Source organism: Centruroides vittatus, unplaced genomic scaffold (genome assembly GCF_030686945.1).
Source record: "Centruroides vittatus isolate TY-2023 unplaced genomic scaffold, ASM3068694v2 contig_549, whole genome shotgun sequence".
Lineage (NCBI taxonomy): Eukaryota > Metazoa > Arthropoda > Arachnida > Scorpiones > Buthidae > Centruroides > Centruroides vittatus.
In genome coordinates, this window is record NW_027122325.1 from 501,168 (window position 1) to 526,526 (window position 25,359).

General features: G+C 27.1%; 1 protein-coding gene across 8 annotated transcripts in view; it reads right to left on the reverse strand.

The window, feature by feature from the left end:
- Positions 1-25,359, reverse strand: part of LOC136978673 (putative leucine-rich repeat-containing protein DDB_G0290503) — an 85,981-nt gene that overhangs the window by 45,733 nt on the left and 14,889 nt on the right. For 3 of the 8 annotated variants that reach the window (XM_067274410.1, XM_067274408.1, XM_067274409.1), the window contains exons 4-7: positions 24,948-25,104; positions 7,183-7,254; positions 5,753-5,797; positions 2,339-2,554 (exon numbers count right to left, since the gene is read on the reverse strand). In XM_067274410.1, coding sequence (XP_067130511.1) covers positions 2,339-2,554; positions 5,753-5,797; positions 7,183-7,254; positions 24,948-25,104 — 490 coding nt within the window. Of the gene's footprint in view, positions 1-2,338; positions 2,555-5,752; positions 5,798-7,007; positions 7,109-7,182; positions 7,255-7,481; positions 7,557-8,273; positions 8,292-17,179; positions 17,199-24,947; positions 25,105-25,359 lie in introns of those variants that run through there. The other 5 variants (XM_067274413.1, XM_067274414.1, XM_067274415.1 and 2 more) reach the window with 5 other exon arrangements.

A 25,359-nucleotide genomic window follows, 5' to 3' on the forward strand; every position in this document is an offset into this window, starting at 1 on the left:
CAAATTCCTGTCATCTTTATACAAACATCAGAGTCAAAGTTCAAACTCTCCAGACTGACATTAACCTATACCAGGCATGGGCAAATGCGGCTCCAAGAGCCGCATGCAGCTCTTTTTGAGTTACATGTGGCTCTTGCTGAAAGTGTTATTTCTGTTTTTTATTATTATTATTTTTACAATTTTATTTTTATAATTTTGTGAAAAATATGTTTATTAAAAAAAATTCAATATTTGTTTTATATTATATTTATATTATATAATAAAATTGCACGTCTTACCATACTATCCACCACAACAGTACAGAACAGAACTGCGGCTCCCGTGCATTTTGCAAAACCTACATTTCAGCTCCCACTGAACTCTTGCTTACCCACCCGATCTATGCAATAACAGGTGTTAGAGTTAAACTCAGGGTTCATTTCCTTTTAGACTTTAGAAATAAAATATTTCTTTTCTCAGAATGTTTAACAAGAGGTTCAGACTCAGTCTGGAACCTCATAATAGTCAAAGCCCATACAAAGAATCAATTGGAGATAGTCAATTGAGATCTAGCAGAAATAGAACCAATCAGGTCTAATTCTAAATCTGTATATCAGAATGTACATTGAGTTGGTTATTGTTGAATAGAGAATTTTTCATAAGAACTTTTGTTAACCCTTTTAAACTCATGACGTTTCACTGTTCATTGTTCGAAAATTGTCACTGCAAGCTTTACTCACTGAAGGTCATTCAACTTATATTATTCAAAAATTCGCCAAAAATCTGGCAATTATCATACACATATGAAAAAATTCACATATATACGTTACTTTTCCTTTACAGTAGTAAAGTTTCTTTTCCCTAGCATAAAATAGTTCTCTGATAAAAATATGTTAAAAATGACAGTTTGATTATTATTTATAATTTACACAATTCGATCATATATAAAATTTTTCGATTATATAGTTCATTTCTGTGAGTAACCTTGCACGAACAGCCATTTTGTTCTTTACATTTTGATTAAAACAAACTCAAACAATTTTTTTACACAGAAATTTCTTGCTTAATAAAATTATAAACAGTTAAAAGAAAATAAAAATAAAATGCCATTTGGTATTAAATATGTGAAACAAGTGTACAGAAAAACCTACAGTAGTGTAGTGCCCTCTATGAATGGAATGTTTTATAAGAATTGTAAATTCTCAGATTGACGATAAATTGTCAAGTGATTTGTTTCATTAATTAACTACTTGATGATATACAGTAAGACCCTGCTTAACGCGGGGTATGCGTTCCTAGACAACAAAGCGCTAAGCGAAACAGCATTAAACGAGACCATTTTAACATAGAGTAAATAGGGATAGGGGAACATGCAACCAAAAAATAAGCAATATTACTATAATTTTAAGTTATTTTTATATAAATTTTTGCATAATAATATATGTTAAATAACACATATACATATGCGCACAGAAATGTAAAGTTAATTTTTTGTGACAAAGGTCCTGGCTCTTCTGAAATTCTTGTTTTTTGCAATGAAGTTGTGTAGTTTCATTGGTCAATTTCTTTTTCTTTCCTTAAGCAAATGTCACATCTAAAATGCATTATTTTGCTCTGGCACTCCTATCAAAATCTGGATCATTTTCTACAATTTGATCAACGATTTTGGTTATCATTACCAACCTTTTACTAAGGAAAACTGTAGAGAAATTTTTTGGGTTCTTTGTCTTCAGAATCTCTATTTTCCAGTTCTACACAAATTCCTTGTTCTGCCAGTTCTTGAAATCGTCGTTGGTAAGGTTCTTACCAGAAACCTGCGGTAACTCCCCAATATCCTGCTCGTCTACATCTCCTGTATCGATTAAGTTGACAATTTTGTCAACCTAACAATACAGCAACAGGCTCTTCTCAATGAAAATTCTTGAATACCTCAAACCATAACTTCTTCCACATTTCGTTCATGCATTTATCAGTTAATTCTTGCCAAGCAAAGTCGATATTTCCTATGGCATCCATGATATATTTTTTCCAAAATTGCACAAAACAAACACAGATTTAAGGAAAGTACAGCACTACGATGAATTGCTACCTGTTTCTGATTGGTTCGTGTTTGGGAATAATCGTATTATATATGAATCAATGAAATACCATGTTAATTTGAATCAGCATAAATTTTGAGTATTTTTTAGGTGTCAAGCAGACTGCGTTATATTGAATCAGTGTTAAGCAGGGTCTTACTGTATTGACAAATGATTGCAAAAGGGTTAATTATTCTAGATATTCAAAATCTACATTTAGTAAAAATATTTATAAAATAATAGATTAACATACTTTAAAACATAACTTTCTTTACACTTACTTGTTTTAAACTATCATCTGTTTGTAATTTCATAATAAAATTGCGATCTTTTTCCATTATTATTGAATCGTCCAATAAAATTTCATTCTTGCCTTTTAAGTATGAAACAGTAATTTGTTTTTCATTTCCTTTATTTTCTTGCATTTCTGTTGAAAGTGTAGATTTTTTACTAATATTTTGATCACTCATATTTTTGTCATCAGTTAATGCAGAAATCTAAAAAATATAAATTCAGATATTGTATGCATGTATAATTTTAATTTTTTAATAATAAATACCGTATTTTACGGACTATAAGACGCTATGGACTATAAGACGCACCTTAATTTTTAAACAATTTTTTTAAAAAAAATACCTATAAGACGCTACAGACTATAAGATGCACCTGAATTTTGGAGGCAATTTTTCGAAGAAAAAAGTGCGTCTTATAGTCCGTAAACTACGGTAAATAATAAATTAAATTTATTAATTCTTGAAAGAACAGTACAACCAAGACTTATTGATGCTAATTTTTCAAATTTTCTATTAATTCATGAGTTTTTATAAAATAATAAACACTTTAAACAATGAATATCAAAAATGGATAAGAATGAAATAGAAAATTTCCTTTTAAATATTTATCTTAAGACTAAAAGCCAGAAAAATAATAATTATATTAATATACTAATTTTTTGGACAGAATACACATTAACTCAGTCCTTATCCACCACACTTTTCTTTTTTGCTTTCAACCTAAATCTTTCATTTTGTTCTAATTAAGTTTTTCTTAAATCTATTTTGATCTATAACAAAATCCATTAACTGGTAGTCAAAAATTGGGTTTGTTGAGTATTTTTGTTGTTTTCATATATACGCCTTGCCAGGGTAAAGCAATAGCTGGGTGAGTGCCATAGAGGAAGATAATGGGTGCTAAAGTCATACTCAGTCAGCACTGTCAGTGATCTGTATGATTATATCTAATTTAATGGATCTGGGAGTAAAGATTAAATGTTGGTCCAGGTAGTGTAACTGACAAAGCATCTGCACAATAAACAGAATTTATGAGTTTGAATCCCAGTCAGGACCAATTCTTTTCTTCCAGAAATTTTAAATTAAAATAAATTTATTATAATTATTAAAATTATTACACGATGGTGGCTTAACCACTATCTCTATGCAAATTAACTTTATATTATTATTTTCTTAGCCTAATCATAGTCTAATAATTTGGCATATCATCTGGTTTTAAAATATTAAAATTAAGAAATTTATTTTTGTATTTTATGATTTTAATACAAATTTTAATGTAAATGTAAACGCAATAATATGAAAACATGTAAAAAATAGTTTTTCATATATTTTTCATTAAATTTATTAAAATTTTTAATAGTTAACAGAATATTTTAACTCTTTTCATCTAGCAACATTGATTGCATGTTTAATGAACTTTGGAATATGTTATTGTTTAAAATGCTCTGATCTTTCAGAGTATTCTTTCAAAGTTTGTAAAGTACATCTGTATTTATTTTTCCTTAATATTTAATGAATAATTTTGTTTTTATAAAACCTACATTCAGGATTTATTAATGAAACTTTCAGCTATTTTTAGCACAGTTTTGTTTATTACAACTTGTCTGATAATAAAATGAAAAACTGATTTTCATTATTAATAGATTCAAAGAACCCATAAATAGTAAAATACTAACTAAGCCTTCTTTCATATAAAGAAATTTAAAAATTTTAATATAAATCATTTTCAGTATCATTAAAATGCCATCTTTGTACAATTTTACAGGTTTATACAGTGCAATTGAAAAATTACAAAACCCAATATGTACAGTAGCATATAATAGTACAGAATCACATGTTTACACAGAATGTTACTATGTTAAAATTTGCAATGTTTTCTGGACAATGTTCAATGTTAATGATGATGGTTACAACATACTGTATGTTCAAAGTGGTCACCTTCATGGATACATGCTCACACTCTTTTTCAAAGTTTCACATGCACTTCCATATGCTAAATTACACTGTGATAAAAGTTTTTCATACTCTTTTTGACAGAAATTGCAGCATTCACTCCAAAAGCTCAACAATTTTTTTCCTCAGTCAATATCAATAGACATCCACTATGTAATCTATCCATAACACTCCCAGTTTCATGAAAATGGGCAATCAACCATACTATTATAGATTTATCGAAAGGTTCCACATTCAGATATTTCTGTTAAAATTCTTCAATTACTCTTGCATAAAAGCAGGTAGTGAAATACTGCTCAACAATGAATATGCACATTATCTAGGAAAAAACATACCACTTGCAATATCAACAATTATCTACTATAGCCCATTCAGACTGTGCTTCTTGATGTCAACACATAACAAGAGTCACAAACCACAAGTGCTGCTTCAAATGTATATCTTCTGTACAATATATACATTTGAAGATCAGGTTATGTGATATTTTGATTTCACTGTACAATTCCTTGAGATAAAATATTTTTATTTTTAATAAAAGAAAGTTAAGCACTTCAGTTTATTTATTCTTACACAATTACAAATTACAAAGTTTTAGCTTTCATTAGCAAAAGTATTCAAAAACAATAATACTTTAAAGCTAAATTAAAATTGTTCTCATTATAACACAATAAAACTATACAAACAACAATTCTCAATCAAAACTTATTTGCTATTTTAAAATGTTTTGAAAAATATGAATAAATATTAACAAAATTGAAAGTAAAGTAATTTTGCAGTAAATAAGAATATATGTATTATGACAAAACTGTTTATTACCAGGACAGTTTGTAAGAGTGAATGAAAAGTGGATTTAAAAATGGCTAAACTTAGATTATTTTTATATTGACTATAAATTGGTTATATTTAAAATTTTATTCTATTTTTGAGTTAAAACAAGAAACATCGAGGATTATCCTGGACAAACAGAGATGTATGGTCACCCATACATGTATTTGTAAGAACAAAAATGAAGCAAACAAAATAAACAAGCACTTTTTAAAAATAAAAACATTTCTGGGTTCCTGAAAAGTTACAAATTTTAAATAATTTGATTAATCATCCTAATAGTTTCTAATATTTAATTTCCTAATTATTTTTCATGTAATTATTTACATCAATTTGTCTAATGAGTTATTTTAACTTTAGCATTTTGGAAACAGTTAAAATCATTTTACTTTAAATTTGATAATGATACAACCTGAGAACTATAAATTCCAAATAACTTCATAAACAACGTTTCAAAATTTTGCACCTGTGTTCAATTATAAATGATCATAACAAAGTTTTTATAAATACTGATATAAAAGCAATTATTTTTTTATTTAATAAATGTATAATGGTAAAATAGTACTAAAATATTAAAATTATTTTTGCAAAATATGAAAATTTTTTTATAAATAATATTTTTCTTACTGTATTTCTTCCTGATTTAATAGGTGGAATATCCTCCAATGATGACTAGAAAATAAAAGTTAACAAAAATTGTCAAAAATAATTTTAAAATTTTATTAATATATATAAAGTAATAATTATTTATTTTTATTATTCTTATTACTTTATCTTCTATATAACTATAAAGGAAAGTCATATCTTACAAGGGGAACACAGGCAGTTGTCATCACCAACTCGATGAAATTTTGTGGGTGTGTAGTATTTACTTATACTTAAACTCTACCAAAACCGTAGGACCCACTAATCAGGCATTCTCGAGAAAATCATGATTAAAGTTTTTCTAGAACTATTACTACCTATATAGAAGCACCATTCACGTGTTCATGGAGTGGCGTGATTAGTTAAGGCATTGGTTGAAGAGCATTAATATGTGGGTTTGAATCCCATATGAGATAAATTATAAATGTATAAAAATTTTAATTTTATTATTACCAATAGTTAACTTACATAGGGTCCATCACTCAAGGAACAAAAATATAGCCTAGACCACAACAAGCCAGTAAATGTATTAGCCAGTTACACCATAGAGGCTGGAGTGGTTGCAAATCTGCAAGAAGCTAAATTATTAAAACAAGTCTACAATGAACAGCACCTTAGAATTTTAGAAATTCTGGAGAGTATAAAGCCACATTGTATAAATCATAAGGATTGTGAATCCTTGTCTGTCACTTGGCTATCATTTTACAATAAACTGCAGAAGACAACTTAACAAGATGGCCGCAATCTTTTTAAATAATAATTTATGGGAAATATTATAACTAATGTTTTTACAATCTGAACTATCATACAATTCTCAGAGTTAGAGAATACAAAACTACATAAAAGTCTGCATGTTCCACTATTTAAATTTAATATTTATGAGTGTAGAATTATAGCATTCTAATTTGGAACTTTAAACTTTAAACTAAAAAAAACCTATGCAGTCTTGTGAAGTGAGCTGAAAACATTTGTTGGGAGAGTAAAACAGTGATGGAATAGTGAATTAAGGTATTGTTATTACTATGTAGAAAAAAGAATTTTATTGTAAAAAATAATTTAAAATGTCTAAAAACTCTATGCTTTGATTTCATTCTAAATTAATACATATATAAAAATTAAAAAGTCTGAGTTAAAATGAATATTTTAATAACTAAAAAACTAATATTAACTTAATTTCTATAATATTTGGTAGAAATAACTTTAAACTTTTAAAGACTTTACTATATTTTTTAAATACCTTTTAAAAATTTGATTTAATGTTTATCAGTTATTATTGTAACATGTTTTTCTTAATAATATTTAAATCAGATATAATAAATAACTGATTTATTTAGGATTCTGAAAAATGATAGGAGTTTATTTAAAATTTTATAAAATTGTCAATAAACTTATATTGACATAAGATTACTTACCATAAATTTAAGTCGTCTTTTATTACTAATTTCTGGTAAAACATTTTTCTTTGGATACAATGTATGAGAAGTCTTGTAAAAGAGAAGGATGGAGAAAGTTTCAAAATTTCATTTATATGTAGGTATAATGAATAATATAAGCATGTATTCAAATTTGATAATCATGCATTCAGACCATAGTGCATAATTTTATAAAATCAAAATACACATATGTTATAAAACATATTTAAAATTAGTAAAGCATGCAAACTGTTTCATGCAATATTACACGTTAACAGCTTAAATTTAAATCAACACACCTTAATATCTTGAACTGCTCTTAGAGGAGCAGCAGGAATGTTTCTGGATAAGGAATGCATCTGATTACTCATTCACTACAAATTAAAATATTTTAATATATCATTTTATTTGTATTGCAATAAACTGTGTAGTTTTTTATTTAGGATATTTATTGTTTTATCTCTGAATAATTGTTCAATTTCAAAAAAAAAAAAGAAAAGAAATAAAAAATAAACATTAAAAATTAATTTGAGGAACTTACAGAATAACAAATCATTTTATTTATTTATTAACAATTTCTTTTTGATAATTATTTGTTTTTTGAAGTCACAACATACAATAATCCAAATCTTGAAAATTTTCAAATTACAAAATATTTGAAATTAAATAAAACTAAAATTTCAAGTTATTTTGAATTTTATATATATCTAAAACATTTCATAAAAATGTAAATACTTCTTTTCTGAATTTCTTTTTCCATTTTTCATTTAATAAACAAACTGAAATGGGTTAGAATTAATTATTTATTGAACTTCTTTAGGATATAAATTTCAGTATTTAAATATTATACACAGTAAAAGGTAAAAACATCCTCTAACTTTTAAAATGTGAAAGTAATGCTTATAGAAGTAACACTTGTCATTAATAAATTGTTTATGACATATCTATTGGTGACATTTTTATTGATATTGAAACTTTGAAGGGTATTCAAACATTTGCTATGGCATCAAATTTTCCAATTGTAAAGTTGTAGGGAATGATGAAATTACTCCAATTCAATTCCAAGAACACATTATGAAACAATAAGTCACCTTTATATTTATGAGCAGTACAAAGTATCTTACTTCTGCAACCTAAACAAGAATGCCATTCAGAGAAGTATTTTTTATCCTAACAAAAGAAAAAAACATGCCATGTTACAATGCAAATTTCCTCACTAGTCCTAATTTGCATAACCTAATGCTAACATGATTCTACAAAGGATGAATTTGTTGAAATACCATTTTATTACAATGGCAGTCAGCAAATTATATGAGCGGCTGCACTGCTGTTGAGAACTTGTTTGGGGTCTAGAGGTAAAGCAGGTCCCTTTAACCATTTTTTTTTTGAACAAATGAAATGTCAAAGTATTTCTATAAAAAGCAGTCTTAAAGATTTTATTTTCTGTTAGTAAAGTTAACATTAATTTTATATGGGTAAGAACCACTATGATAAATATATATTGTATGTACAGTGCTATCTTTTGGCATTAATATACCTCAATTTTCATGCACACAAATACTTTCAACATTAAATAAATGTCATCTTCAGTTCATAAGTGTTCATCAATTTTTGTGAACCACTATGAACCTCTAAGTTATTTCTTGGCCCAGGGAAAAATTCTCAGGTCCCCCTCCTTCTCGACAATCTGGCTCTGCAAGTTTTTATGCAGAGAGGTATCCAGATCAGCACCATCCATCACTTGCTACATTACTGAAAGTAAAATGTTTTGTGGAAACTGGTAATGTTGCATAAAAAACATATCAAACAGACCAGCTTCAAAGACAAATGAAGATAACACTATCATGGTATTAATAGGGTTAATGCAAACCCTCAAACCAGCATAATTGCCATTTCACAATCTCTCATCTCTTTCACAAATTTCCCAACCACTTACAGTTCAGAATCTGAAAAGAAAGAAACTCTACACATTTCATTTTCATTGCCACCAAGCATACAATTAATTGATTATGATAAATGAATTGATTTTTGAAATTGGCTTTTAATTCGAGCTGATGACAATCCAAACTTTACATCATCTGTATTATGGACTAGTTTTCCAGAGTGGTCAACATCCAAAACTTACATTACATGTGACTGATAAACCATTCTATGAGAAAGTGTCTATCAAGTTCATTAGTGTAATTAATGTGTGGTGTTATATTTTTCAGCACAGAATAATTGGCACATTTTTTTAAAATGAAGGTTTATTGAGTAGTTTTTGATATTTGCTTGCAATTTTAAAAGAAATAGTTTCTGAGTTAACAGAAGATTTACTGTTGGCTCAGTATCTGTAGATATGATTCCAGCATGAGAGTCTCACCCATCACCATAATGAGATTAGAAATTGGTTGCATTGTACATTTTTGAATCACTGGATTGATCAAGGAAGATCTGTGGAGTGGCCAGACATAACTCCATTGGACTTTTTCCTTTGGATTGGGTCTATTCACCTCCTATAACTACCATTGCAAATGTGCAGGATATAATTGCATCAGCATGTGCAGAAGATACTATGGAAACCATTCAAATTGTTTACTATTCAATCACCTGTCATGATCAGTTGTGTATTAGTGTTTAAGAACAGCATTTCAAGCATATGATTAATTAAATTTGGATGAAATGGTTTTTCTTTTGTTATGTTAAAGAAACTTCTCTGCATAGCATTCTTCTTTAGGTTGCAGAAGTAAGATACTTTCACTATTCATAAATATAAAGTCGACTTATTGTTTCATAATATGTTCTTGGAGAAATTTAAGCAATAAAATTAATTTAAAGCAAGAACTGGAGTAATTTCATCATTCCCTACAACTTTATAATTTGAAAATTTGATGCCATAGCAAATAAGAATACTGTATTTAAATGCCCTTCAAAACAAGTTTCAATATCAATTTCACCAACAGATTTGTCATAAGCAACTTACTAATGACAAAAGTCATTTTTAAAAGTGTAACTTTCACATTTTAAGTTATAGAGTGTTGAATGTTCCTGTATAGCTTAGTATGTAAAAAATTAAATGCTAATACATTATAATATAATAATTTTGATAATCAATAAAATAAAATTTTTGACTAAAAATTCAGAAAAACCAATTTAAAAATTATTTCTTAAACAGTTAAAATGTTTAAAAAGCAGATTACAGTCTACTATAATATTTAATTTAGAATGGAACACTAATAGCCATGTGTTTATATTAGGTTAGATTCTCAAAAATTATAATTAAAAGTGGAACATTATTATTCATGGTCTTGAACTTAAGTATATACACAATTTCTAGAGTAATATTGTGAAATATTTTCAATGTCACTTCATACTTCATAAGTATAAATTAAAATTTGTTTGTTTGTATCATTAATTTAATGAATAAAATATAAATTTAAGTAAAAAATTAATAGTTACAAAAAAGTTTTAAAAAATCATACAATAATAAAACAAATTATATATTGTCTTTGACTTTTATTATATTTTTGACAATATCTATATAAACTTTTGTCTTCAGAGAACAACTAGAAATCTAAGAATGCTAATGCATCAAAATACAGCATTTGTTTTTTCCTAGTACAGAACTATCTATAGTATTTGAAAACTTAAGATTTAATTTTAATACAATTAAAAAAGCTGGTTAATTCTGTTAGTAGCAACTAAGTCAACTATTACAATTTGTGTAACTAACTACCATAAAAATTTGGAAAACAGAAAATCAAACTACCAAATACAAACTAAAATTATAAATAAGTGGACTGTTATCAAAATATTAAATAGTAATTAAAAACTTACAAATTTACTGTAAACAATCTAATAATATTTTATTTGGAGAAACTACACAAGTATAGTAAGACCCTGTTTATCACTGATTTGATATAATGTGGTCTGCTTGAAGACTAAAAACAAAGCTCAAAATTTACACTGATTCAAATTATTGCAGCATTTCATTGATTCGTATATAATATGATTATTTACAAACATGAACCAATTAGCAAAAAGGTGGCAATTCATCTTAGTGCTGTACTTTCCTTAAATCTACGTTTGTTTTGTACAATTTTGGGAAAAAATATAACATCATGGATGCCATAAGCAATATTGACTTCACTTGGCAAGAATTAATTGAAAAATGCATGAGTGGAGTGTGGAAGAAGTTAAGACTGGAGGTATCCAAGAATTCTCAACAAGAAAAGACTATTGCTGTATTGCTAGGTTGACCAAATTGTCAACCTAATCGAGACAGCAGGACTAGGAGATGTAGACGAGTAGAATATTGAAGAGTTACTGTAGGTTTCTGGTGAGAGCCTTACCAACAACGACCTTCAAGAACTGGCAGAACAAGGAATTCATGTAGGACTGGAAAATAGAAATTCTGAAAATGAAGAACACAAAGAATTTCTCTACAGATTTCCTTAATAAAAGTTTGGTAATGATAAATGAAATCATTGATAAAACTGTAGCAAACAATCCAAATTTTGACAGGAGTGCAAAAGCAAAATGAGGCATTTTGGATGCAATCTTTTGCTACTGACATTTGCTTAAGGAAAGAAAAAAGCAACAAATGAAACTATACGACTTTATCATAAAAAATAAGAATTTCAGAAAAGTCAAGACATTTATCACAAAAAACAAACTTTACATTTCTGTGTGCATTATATTTGTGTGTTATTTAACATATATTATTATGCAAATTAATATAAAAAGAACTTAAAATTAAAGTAAAATGTGTTTATTTTTGGTCACAGGTTTCCCTTTCCCTATTTACTCTATGTTAAAATGACCTTATTTAACACTGTTTTGTTTAGTGCTTTGTCGTCTAGGAACGCATCCCCCCACATTAAGAGGGTCTTACTGTAAATTAAAAAAGTATATAAAACTTTGACATTTGAGCTAACATTCATTTTTACAAACCAAATCAATTTTGAAGAAATGAATACCATTATATGGTAACATAACAAACAAAGGATTGCCATGGAAATATTCTTTTCACAGAAACTCAAAGAAAATATTAACATAGGTATCATATAGAGTTTCTCAAACAAAATCCTGGGATCCTAGTTGTTTTTTTAACCCGGAAAATCCCGCAAATTTCTTAAAAGTTTACTTTTTTCTTATTTTGTGTTAAGATTGAGGAAATTTTTCAAATTGAAAGTATAATTAACTCATAAACTGTCAGAATACATTTGTATTTATTAATTTTAAACCTACTTATTAGTTTTTTAAACTTTTGCTCATTATGGCATATCACAAATGGTCAATAATCAATACGTAACTTATTTATGGCAGGACAATTCTTTCGAGACTGCATAATATTCATAATTAAACAACCTACTATGACACCTTATGAACGTGCAGCCCAATTTTTATTACTTCCTTAGTAATAAAAATTGTAAATAAAGTAATAAAGTAATAAAAATTGGGCTGCACATTCATAAGGTGTCGTAGTAAGTTGTTTAATTATGGCAGGACTCTGAAAATTCTCTAGTTGTCAGAACCAGTAATATCTGAAATAATTGTGCTTATGCTGTCTTAATTTTTAACCATGCCCAGTAGCTTCAATAATTGCATAATGCAGTTTTTGAAGCTACTGGGCATGAAGTATGAAATCTGCAAGTATGAAGTTTTCATAAACCTGATTATTAAAGACAAACAAACTGCCAAATTATCAGGATATAAGCTTGATATTTCTATTAAAGCAGCCGAGGTAGACAAATCAAGAATAATAGAGAGCAAAAGAAGTACTACAATCTCAAAAACAAAGTAGAAATCTTCCAGGCTACAGGTGAAAAAATACATAACATCTGTCTTCTCTTAAATGCATTAAACCCGATTCCACCCACATCAATTGAATCGGAAAGGGCATTCCTGATAGCAAGACTTTTCATTACTAAAATAAGAATCAGATTGAGTGATTGGAGTATTGACCATCTTTGCTTTTTAAAATTTTATTATAGAAATTTACATTATTATTTTGTATTATGTTTTATTTAAAAAACGAAAATTACCTTTTAAGTTAGAAGTTTGATCTAAGTTCATTTTTTTTAAATCTTTAACTCAATTCAAAGCATTTTTTGTTGTTGTTGTATACAGTTTCCAGCAAACTTTAATAAATTTTTTTTAATTAGCAATATTTCTATTTGTAAAAATTTCTACATAATTCAAAAGTAATTTTTAATATATATCTTACACAGCATTATTAATATGATTTTGGAGGTTGTAGAACGTATTAGATTACTTTAAAAAATGAAAAATAATTATATCATTTGATTTCAAGATATTTTGTATATCTTAAAAATAATTAATTCTATCCCGGGATCCCAGGAAACAGTTCACTTTTTTCCTGAAATCCCGAGACAAGCAAAAGACTGGGAAATGAGAAACCCTAGTATCATATATAAGCAAGGGGTGAACACTAGACATTTTTGTATCCTGATACCAAAGGTATTTCAATTACAGCTACCTGAAATCCCCAAAGTCAGGTAGTTTTTGCAACTGGCTTCAAAAATTCATATATGTTTTTTCCTTAAGATTTATGCAAAACTGCCTGTTGACATTAAATCTAACACCAATCAATTTTTATAATATATGAAATTACTCCATATGATAGGATAGAAAATGTATTTTTGATAGTTTTCTTCCAATTTGTTAATATTTTAATAAATTCAGGAAATTTGTTAAGAGACAAGTTTAATAAATTTAATAAAATATATTACGAAATAAAAATAATAATAAAAATATAGCCTTTTTCCCATTTTCAAAGCCAATTTTATAATTACAAATGTTACAACAAAAATTTTTATGTAATAAAATGTCTTATTTTATACTTTGAAATAGAGTTCAGCAATTCTAAAAATACAATAGTTACTCGCTTATAAGATGATCTCACATATAGGACGAGGTGTGACTTTAAAGATCAAAATAAAGAAAATTATATTTATTAATACAATTTAATTTAATTTTGTTTAATCACAAATAAAATGTCTAATGCATGCATTGTCCCACAAAAATTACTGGCATTTTAAACTTTAAAAAAAATATCTTGTAAAATCAACAACATAATTTGTTCATGTAAAGCTGGACAATTGGGAACCTTTTTTGCCAATTCTTAACAGTCAAATCCACTCTCCGTCAATTACACCTATGAGTTTCTCTGAATTCTGATTTCAGAATAATTATCTGTTTTCACACGAGAATGGATTAAAACTTATATCGAGCTCCCATGTGTTTTTGGAATTTCAAATTGGAATTCAATTCAAAAGCTTTGCTTTTTCTATTGCTATTCATCTTTACTCCTGACAATACACAAGAACGATTAAAATGACCCAGATAAAATACTTTGTTTTTAAACACCAGACAGTGAGCATCCGGTAAAATACGTGAACACACAGTTCACAAAAATTATTGAAAATACACAAAGAATCCTTTATTCTCATGTATAGAATAACGAAGGTTTTTGAAGCAATGAAAAACAAATAAAAACCTCATCTTACATGCAAGTAACTACAGTATTTTTTTCTAATTATTAATTTGAAAATGTTTGGTTTTTGTTAAACTGATTTGTTGAAGATAGAAAATAATAAATGATTAGAAAGAATGGTTAATTAAAAATACCTAAATGCATTAGTAAAACTTTATTTTAATCATATAATTTTGCTCATTGATGATTTTTCATGTTATACATGTAAGATGGGTACCCAATATTTATTATTAATTTATTATTAGCATTAAAATTTTGTTAATCATCAAAACTTTCAGTATATGATATATGATATGATATGATATAGAACAAAAGAAATAAAACAAAGAACAGAAAACCAAAATTATACACTTTGATAGACACATTTTCTCCTTTTAATAGCTTTTAGCAATATCAAATTTAAATTAAATTTCCAAGAAGTTATGGTCATTATTCAAAGTTCTTAAAGGACTTCAAATTTGCTATTGGTAAAAGTTATTGAAAGAAGAAAAAATTTTATTAAGGTATGTAATTTTGTTCTTTGTTCTTGTCTATTTTATTTTTGTCTTAAATGATGTCTTTGATGTCTGTATATTTAACTCTATTTTTGTATTTGTATGTTTACTGATATATTTATTTTAACCAGAAAAATCCCAAATGGTATAGTATAATTTTAGAATACCCAAATATTAACGGTTATATGCTCTCGAATCTATCTTTTAATATAAAAAAGTTCTTCATCAGTTAAGATTAAATAAGGAGATAATAATAATCAATAATTCTATTTACAAATTATCTAACCATTGTTGCTTTAGATGTAGGGATATACGTTCCAAAATCCACATGTTTTGTCTATGTAAAGAGGCTTAGGAGTTGCGATAGATACAACCTCCATGCATTAGACAAAGTCACTAACAAAAATCTATGTATTTTTTTTCATACAACAAAAACTACAACTATTTTCAAAAATTCATTTTATCTGTATATTATATGTAAATTTAAATAACTGTGTTAATAATATCAAAAATATATATAAATGTTAATGATGTTATGTATGAAATAATTTGTGTTGGAAATAATGTGATAATACACAATAAAACCAAATGTTTTTTACTAATTTATACACCCTATTGTAACAGGTAATAACCTAATACAAATAAAGATGATTGATTAATTGACTGATATATTTATTTTAAGTTTCTTAAATGTTCCATGTCAATCTTTTGGTATTATATTACCATAGTCAAAGATAAGCATTAGTTTTAAACATTAGTATTGTACTTTGTAAAGGTCGCCTTTGGCGGCCTGAGTCGAAGAAACCGCCCGACTGAGATAATTGCTCCCACCTGGAGCCGGGGCCATAAACGGCCGGAAGGATCAAAGGTGTAGCGTCTCCACTTAAGGGTCAATGTGTTGGCCACGTGCCGGCCAGCTTGGGAAAATAAATGTAAATAAAGCACGGACGCAAATGTAAGCTACGTCGGCGGGAAATAGGGCGGACGTCTTTGAAGGCTCTAAGAAAGGGAAGGAACTGATTGGTCGCAGGAGGTAGTAGCAGAATCCCTTAAATTGGAAGGGTGGCAAAAAAACGAGGAGAAAGGGCGAGAGACCGGATACGTGGCGGACTCTAACACTAGGTAGGCCTTTGAGGCGTATAGAGAGAGCGTTCTCCTCTTGGAAAGTCCTCTGGAAAAAGGTTGGTGTAGAGACGGACGGCCATGCGGTTAAGCCTTCTCCGGAAAAGTGACTCGTGTTCCCCGGCCAGACAAGCCGACGTGCGGCATCCCAGCTTCGGTACATTAGCGTACGTGATGTTATTGCATAGTGTACATCTTTGTAAATATTTGTAAATAAACTGTATATAACTAACTATTGAGTGTGGAGGTGTGACTTTCCACGGACCATCTAACGGACAATCTCGAGGCGTAAAGAACAACTCGGGACGGAACATTTGTAAAGATCACGTGACGAGTAATAAGGATCTTCACTTACTTATTTTTTTAAATAAATTATTTCTGTATTGTATACAATACAAAAATGTTTTAAATTGATTAGTAAAAAGGATTTTAGATAGCTCAGTATACAAGTATGAAAATAATTTCCTAATAATTCAATATTTTGTTTCCATTCAAATAATACATTTTAATTTTTTAATTATGTAGAATTTTAATTAATACTTAAACAGAAATAAATATTTAAAGCCCATATGATCCTTGATCAATAATTTAAACATCAATTTAGATAAATGAGTGCAAAGTATTAAATTATGTACAGTATTTGTTTATATATATATTTGAAGATGATTAAAATTGCTTAAACTTTCAATTAAATAAATAAAACTTGCAAATAGAATCTTTAATGAAAATTATAAATTTTGAATACTTGAATAATCTCAGTCAAAATAAAATCTAAAAAGCTTTAACTTAAATTATTTATGCATGTATTTATAAACAAATTTTGTTTAGCGATAATTAAATTTAAACACATCTAAATATTTTATATAAATTATAAGCTTGAAACTTTTCTGTTTCCAGGCGATATCCATCACTTGCCTTCATAGTTGAGTCTGAAAACAGAAAGTAGACCCTATAGGTATTAGTTAAAAAAGTTGATGATTATTTAAATGCAATTTAGTGTTATACAAAAATGAATTTTGACCAAAGAAATTGAAACTAATTACAGAGAATTTTTAATTAATAAAACTTTTATATTTAAATAAATATTCTTATTCTAAAAACATAATATCTAATATTGATTTAAGTCAAATTTCATAGATAAAAACAAAAGATCTAATTTAAAATATTTCACTTTAAATAATTATTATTATTTTCATTTTAAAAAAGTTTACAGATCAAGTAAGTACAGATTCATGAATAAACCATGTGTCATGATTTAGTTAAAGTTTAAGCTCTTCCCTTCCTCTTGGTGGTCAAATTATGCATCAAAACAAAATACAATCAGAGAAATAAAATTTAGTAACACAATCTACATTTGAAATATGTTTTTAATTGCCATGAGTTACAGATTTTTCTATATTGGCTTCAATGTGTCTTTGATTTGAACTACAGACATTCTGTTTTTACTTATAATATTTTCTCCAAATCTTCTAGAAGGTCCAATCTTCCTCTTCCTACTGCTCCTTTCAATTTATAAATATTTTAATGACCCTGTGATCATATAATTAATGATGTTTCATTGACAGTTTTTTAAAACATTATGCATTTCTGAACATGCCATGTGCTGGACAAACAGAATAAAAAGTATTGCAAATAACATTTTCTCTTAACACAGATCACAAAGTGATGTTGCAAGAAAATCAATTAATTTAATTGACTAACTAAAAATATATTATTAAATACAGAGCATTCATATACTGTATTCTTTTTGCCTGAGGATGATGGCTGTAAGCTGTTGAAAGTACTAGCAAGTACGTCTTAATTGTGATTGTACCACTGTAACACTGCAACACTGTTGTGTTAATTATTTTATTTGATCCTTGGCGTGAAGTATCTTTTTATAATTATTATTGTTAGTTGTATCATTTTAATTTCCATCATTGTTGTTTCATAAAATTGATAATTTTACAGAAACTTAATAATGAGCAAAATAAATATTCCATTTTGAAAATGTACTTTAGTTAATTTCAAGCTGGGAAAATGCATTTTAAGTAATTGGTTTTCCTGAGAATAAATAAATCAAAACTCAAAAATTATTATATTGTTAGAATTGACAAAATTCACTCAATAATGATCATCTATATTTTCACAATACTTTAATGATAAGTTTAATATACCTATAATATATTGTATATCAAAATATAATATAATATTATACTATAAATATATTATACCTATCATATAACACAATATTTTCACCATAAGTTAAATATAACATTTTTTTGGATGGTACACATTCAAATTCAAAGATTGGCAAAACTGATTAAGTTAGGATTAGGTTCTAGCAATAACAGAAACTTAAAAATTTATATTTTGGATTAAGAACAATATGGCAAATTATTGAGATAACAGCCTTTACAAAAAATGTCATTAAAGAAATGTTATAGTTCATAAAAGTTGCACAGTGTAAAATAAAAATAATTGGGCTGCAATTTGAAAAATTGTAGAACTATAAATTCTCACTGTCATTCATCTGTCCATCTGTCTTTCCTTAATCTGAAGAACAGAGTTAGATAGATGCCAGATATGAGCCGAGACCAGATATGGAAAGATTAGGGCAGAAGGCTCCGATTAACTGTATACAAACTTCTGCTTTGCACCAGAGGTCGCTTTCTTTCAATTAAAAAATTTTCCCCTGAAAGGAGTTAGATAGATGACCAGCATGACTTTCTTGCTAACAGAAAAGTATGATGTATAGGGACAAGATACTACTAATTTGAGTTGGAGAGTATGTATTTTAAATTAATTAAATTTTAAAAAATATGATTAAAAACTGCACCCCAGCATTGTGACGATGTCACAATAAATAATTGCTTGTTTTTTCATTTCCTCTGATGGGTTTGAACAGAAATTAAGTTTTTATGACAATATTATTACTTTTACCAAATAAATGATAAGTTTTATTTTTAACAAGTTACATCTTGTAATAATATCCAGTATAACTAAACAATATGTCACATACCGCTATGAACAGTTGACATGCCAACTGTACATCACTGAAGTAAATAGTAGAGCATAAAGATTCTACTTGTATACTTTATATAGCAGTAATATCGTGATACTTGGCTGTGTACACAATTAATATTTAGCTAAAGGTGGCTCAAAGTTGTTATATGCTTTCTTCATAGACTACCATATACCATATTCAAATTCCAGTTCTAATCTACTGTAGCCTACTGTATGTTTAGGGATTGACTTATATGACAAGTCTAGATCTACATTAGGATTTTGAGTTGAAATTCTTCAGACTAATTTATATGCTAGCATATATATTATATAATTTTAATAAATTGAAACTAACTGAATCTTCCCATTTTTATATTATGATAAAGATAATTCAAATTAGTTGCTGTAAGAAAAATAACATCTAAGTAAATGATGTTTAGCACTAAAAAACTGACAATAGCAATTAGTAAACTACAATTTACACTGTAATTTTCAAATAAGAATAAATTATTCAATAAATAAATAATACCGTGATTGGAATACACAACTTGACCAAGATATTTTGTGTTAAATCTATATAATTGAATTTTGCAGTTTTCTTTATATAAATATATATATATATATTTATTTATTTATTATTTAAATTTCTACTTTTATTGTTTTCAATATTTTTATAAAATTTATATAAACAACATATTCGATAATTTATAACAAAATTCTAAGTATATACTTTTATTGAAACACAATAAAATATTTTCAGCAAATGTTCTATATTGAAATACAATATGAAATTATAAAATAGTTTGTAGATTCATTATGAAACAATTTTGGCATTTTGTATGGAAACATGCAGCTTCTTAATACATATAATTATAATAAACTTTAAATAAATTAAAAATTTTAATTTATCCTAATTTTAGAATGTTAAAAATATTCAAAATTATGAACTATTTTCACAATATAATAAATACATTTTTAATTGCTTATTCTATAATAACTATAATAATCATAACCCTATAATAATATATATTGTTATTATAAGATATGTAATTAAAACTTTATTTATAATTAATGATAGTAAATATAATGACAAACATAATTACTAATAAAACAAAATTTCATACCTTAAACTTAAAAATCTGTTTTAATAATGTATTACTTATATTTTTTGTTCTTATTTTATTTTCACAAATCAAATTAGAAAAAATAAAGATTGTTTTAACTTTATTAATTATGTAAAATTTACCTATTTTATATATCTATCTTTGCTTAGAAGAGTGTAAAATTTTTCATGAATTTACTACATATTTTTATAAAATTTTCTATTCAAAACCATTAAATGATATTTAAACAGGAAAACATTGACAGTTAACTTTATTAAAACGATAATTAGCAATAAAGTATTTAATTCTTCAGTTACTTTCTTTTAATTATATATATTTAATTAAATAAGTGACATTTATAATTATATTTATTTTTTATTAAAAATTTCTCAAATAAAAATATTATCAGGAAAGTAGAGATTACTTCCCTGTACAATTAAACATGAATACAAACAAACAAAAATATTTTATATATATAACCACATATTTTTGTGTATATTATTCAAGATTTCCTATTATTAATATTAATTCAATGGCAAATTTACTTGAAATTTAATGACTCAAATTTAATATTTTATTTTGACAAACTAACTGTACAGAATTGTAATAGTTAAAATTATTAATATACCATAATTGATAAATGTCAATAAACAACAATTATTAAAAATATTTAAGGCAGAGCATTAGCAAACCATTTTCTATGTGGTTTACAATATTGCATTTAATCTCAAAACATGAGCAAGTACAACAAAGTGATATTCTATGTAACATTGTCAAGCAATGTCCCAGGTCACTAGCATGTCTTCTGTGGACTTTTAGAATTGAGTTCATTCTCAAAATTTGATAGGCTGATTTTGATGAAACTTTGTCATTTTCCATTAATTGTGATGAGGAATCCAAAAGGGTAATAAGGGTTCATTTAAATATAAAATATAGAGGTTCATGACTTCATTTTTGATGTACAATGGAGTCAAAGTGACAACGTCTTTGCTCCCTGATGTGATTGAATGTACAATACCTAACAGAATTTGGGGGCCTAATTGCATGCAGCTAACAGAAAATAGGCACAAAAATGAACAAAACACAAGAGCAAAATAATAGATGGTGATTGCTTTATTCTTGGATCACCTTTCTGTGTCAGCAAGTGTAAGGATTGTATCTCCATACCTGGCCAATGCTAGGATCGCATCTTCAATGGCCAACAGCTATGAGGATCATCTGTCCTGTGTCCGGCAGACACAAGCAGGATCATGGAAAGGTAAGGGTAGAGGGGTAATGTGCCCAGGGCAGCAAGATGATGAGGCACCATAATTTCAAAATTATTACAAGGACAAACTAATAAATTCATAGAAAACTCACACAAATATTAAAAATTATATTATGAAATATAATATGCATTATATTAATAAAAAATGATTTTAATAATTTTAAATTTGTAACAGACTAATGAAAAGCTTATCCAAAAGGTGCCATATTTAAGTTTGCCCTGATACCAAACGTTCTAGCCACATATATAGGTATGAAGGATAGTCTCTTTTGTGACAGCAAGCGCAAAGTTCACCTGTCCACAGCCATCAGGTACAAGGATCGCATCAATTCTATTGCAATACAACAAAGTTGTGTGCGATGTCCTAGTCATAGTAATACATTTGATTTTTAAACATCTGAAACAAAATTAAAATCTTTCTCTGGATGAGGAGATTGTCTTAAAAAGTTTGTTATTCCATATGAAAGCTCTCATACTGAGTAAAATATTATGTTGAGTTGTATCTATTAATATTAAACATATTATATTGATTTTAGTAATAAAATTTAAATGACAGTACTGTGAAATTTATACCAGAAATTAAATCAGGCAACCAAATAATAACAATGAAATGAAAAACAACAAATATTTGGTTACATAAAAATGCACAATCTGATAAAAATTAAGTATTCAAAGACTACTCAAACACAGGTTACACATATACATAACATAGTAATAATTATAATAGTAAATATAACACACAATAAAATTTTATAACAAAAAATAAAAGTATGAAATATATATTAATAATGTAACATGTAATAAAAATCACAAAATTTCTTAGAAAATATGATGATAATGAATCATGCAAAAAGAATTGAAATAAACAAAAACCTAGCAATGCCTACAATGGACATATCTTTTGAAAATTAATATTTTTAATCATATTGACAGTTATTAAATCATAATTTACTGTTACATATAATTCAGATCAGTGATTTTTTTTATTTTTTCTACAATTCAGATCAGTGATGAACAATCTTTTCAAGATGCAGGTCAGAAGTGAACTTTGTAGGCTCTGGCAGGTCATATTCATTTTTTCTCATGTTATAGGCTTTCGGCTAAGCTTGCTGAGTACTAACATACACTGTAACTACAGTGTACTAAGTAGTAAAATATTATTAAACTAACTATGCAAACTAAATATTATTATTCTTGATTTATGTACACTTTATATCTTTCTCTTTGGTACCTAGCAATGAAAGCTTTGCTAGGTACCAAAGCAAAAGATATAAAGTGTGTACATAAACCAAGAAGAATGTTTCTAACAGCATTAGAGATACCAAACTTAATGGCAGCAGAAAGACTAAACCAACAGAAGCCAGTCAAACCAATGCTTGGCATTGTCAACATAATGATATATATTATTAGTTTGAATATTCTTAGTTTTTTGAATATTAGTTTTCATCACAAATATCAGCTTAATTAGGGTTGTGTAATGGTTTGAGAAAGAAAACAGGAAATAAAATTATGTTGGTCTGGAATAGCATTTGTTAAACAAAAAAAGTTCATCAGAAATGGTGTCACATATTACATATTATTCCCTCTGCTTTATTGCATTTATTGACAATTTGTTGTCAATGTGGACTAACTTAAAGTGAATACATAATTCACTTTTTTTAAATAATTGCTTTAAATTTTTCTCTTTAAAGTAAATAATGCACGAGACTAAAATGCTATAGGTTACTGAAAAACATGACATAAATCCAAAATCATATAAATGAAAAAGGTATAACTGAAGTGTTTTATAATGGAGAAAATACCATGCAGAAAAATATTTAATGAACAAATGCAAAATGTATAAATGGGATTTGATTGTTTATTGCAATTTTCAATTTTATCTATTATTCTCCATGAAAGCTTTATGACCAAATTCTTATTTATTCTTAATATGAGGACTGTTCCAATAGTTTATGGACTGAGATGGAGTGCAAGTCATTAGGAAGTTTGGTGTGGGTTTCTTTTCCAAAATTGTGGCCTTCACAATCTATACACCATTTCTAGTAATGCTCTAGCTTCTTAGGCACATGTTGCAAACCATTTTCTGAGATACAGTGTAATGTAGTGGATATGCAGCTTTTTTACTTCCTGGTCCATTTGTCTTCCTTAAAATGCTTCCACTACTTGATTATGACCAATCTGTCCAATGCTTCTTCACTGTATACTTTTTAATCATCTGAAATGTTTCCTGGACACTTTTTTAACTTGATACAAAATTCAATAGTGATCCTTTGTCTGGTAATTAATTATATATCCTTCTCACACACCATTGTACAACACACTGCAGTTTGACTTTTGTAGAGAGTAAACAAACAACAACTGTTTGTTGGCTTTATTCACATAAACACAGCATGGCACAGGCTATCTTGACAGATGATAGTCACAATATCACTTTTACAGAATGGGCACAATGTTGCCAGTCCATGAACTTTTAGAACAGCCCTCATAATTTAAAATTCTTAATTACGTTGTCAGTTTGCGGTTTATTTATAATGTTACAAAATCAAATATTTTTAAATCTCTAATTTTTATTATATCAATACTATTGATTTATTTGCAGATTTTAATATCAAAGATGGCTGATAGAATTTGATAAAACTGAATCCTAAGAGATGAAGATATATTACTTTTATTCAATAATACTAGTATGCAGCAACTTATTGATAATGAATTTTTTTTATATTAAAAGTTTTAAATATTTATCAATATATTTGTTCAAAATATAAAGATCAAAGATAATTCACTAATTAGAATATTTAAATTTGAATTAAAGCAATAAATTTTGATAAAATATTTTACATAATAAAATTTTATTAAAATGATTTAGTGACAAAATAGTATATTTACTTTTTAATGAGAAAAAAAAAATTTATATATCATATATCCAAATGCAAGTAAAAAAAATCCAATTGTGAAATTTGTAATAAAAATTATCATTGAGAGTTTGGAAATCTGAATTAGCAATTTATCTATATTCTCTTATTTATTATTTGATAGAATTTTAAGCTGTATGAAAATTAATTATAAATATGTACAATATTTTGTTATATAATATAAAATGTGTATAAAATTTTCAAAATTTAGAACCTTATATATTATTGTATTAGTTTTAACAATTTTGACATGCAGTATTTTTTTTACATGCACTTTCAAAATGACATAGTCAAAACTAAATTTCTATTTAACTATACTTGGATTTTAAATAATTACTTTCCATCCTTCTCTTAAAATAAAGATAAAGTAAATATTGTTCTTACTTCACAATCAATTGATGTATTTGTAAACTGTTTATTTGAAGCTTGTCTTTCCCGCTCTTGCTTTACAATTTCTCGAAAGTAACTGTCAGCAGGATGTTCCCAAGATGAATTATCAGTTTCGTAGTTATAATAATATATTCTTCCTTTCTCATCTTCTCTGTAATGAGAAACTGAATTACTTTTCTGTATTATTATTATATTTATTAAAAATATTCAATGCACCAAAAATAATAATTAAAAAAGCAAAATCAAAATTATATTTTTCTTACTTAATTTTATTCTAACTGAGAGTATTTCATATACCCTCAATGCAGGAAAATCAATAGCGAGGTTGCAGCTGAAGTCGTCAATGCAAAAACATGAACGTCAGACATTCAGTGCCACCATCCTGTAAGCCTAGAAGTTTGACAAT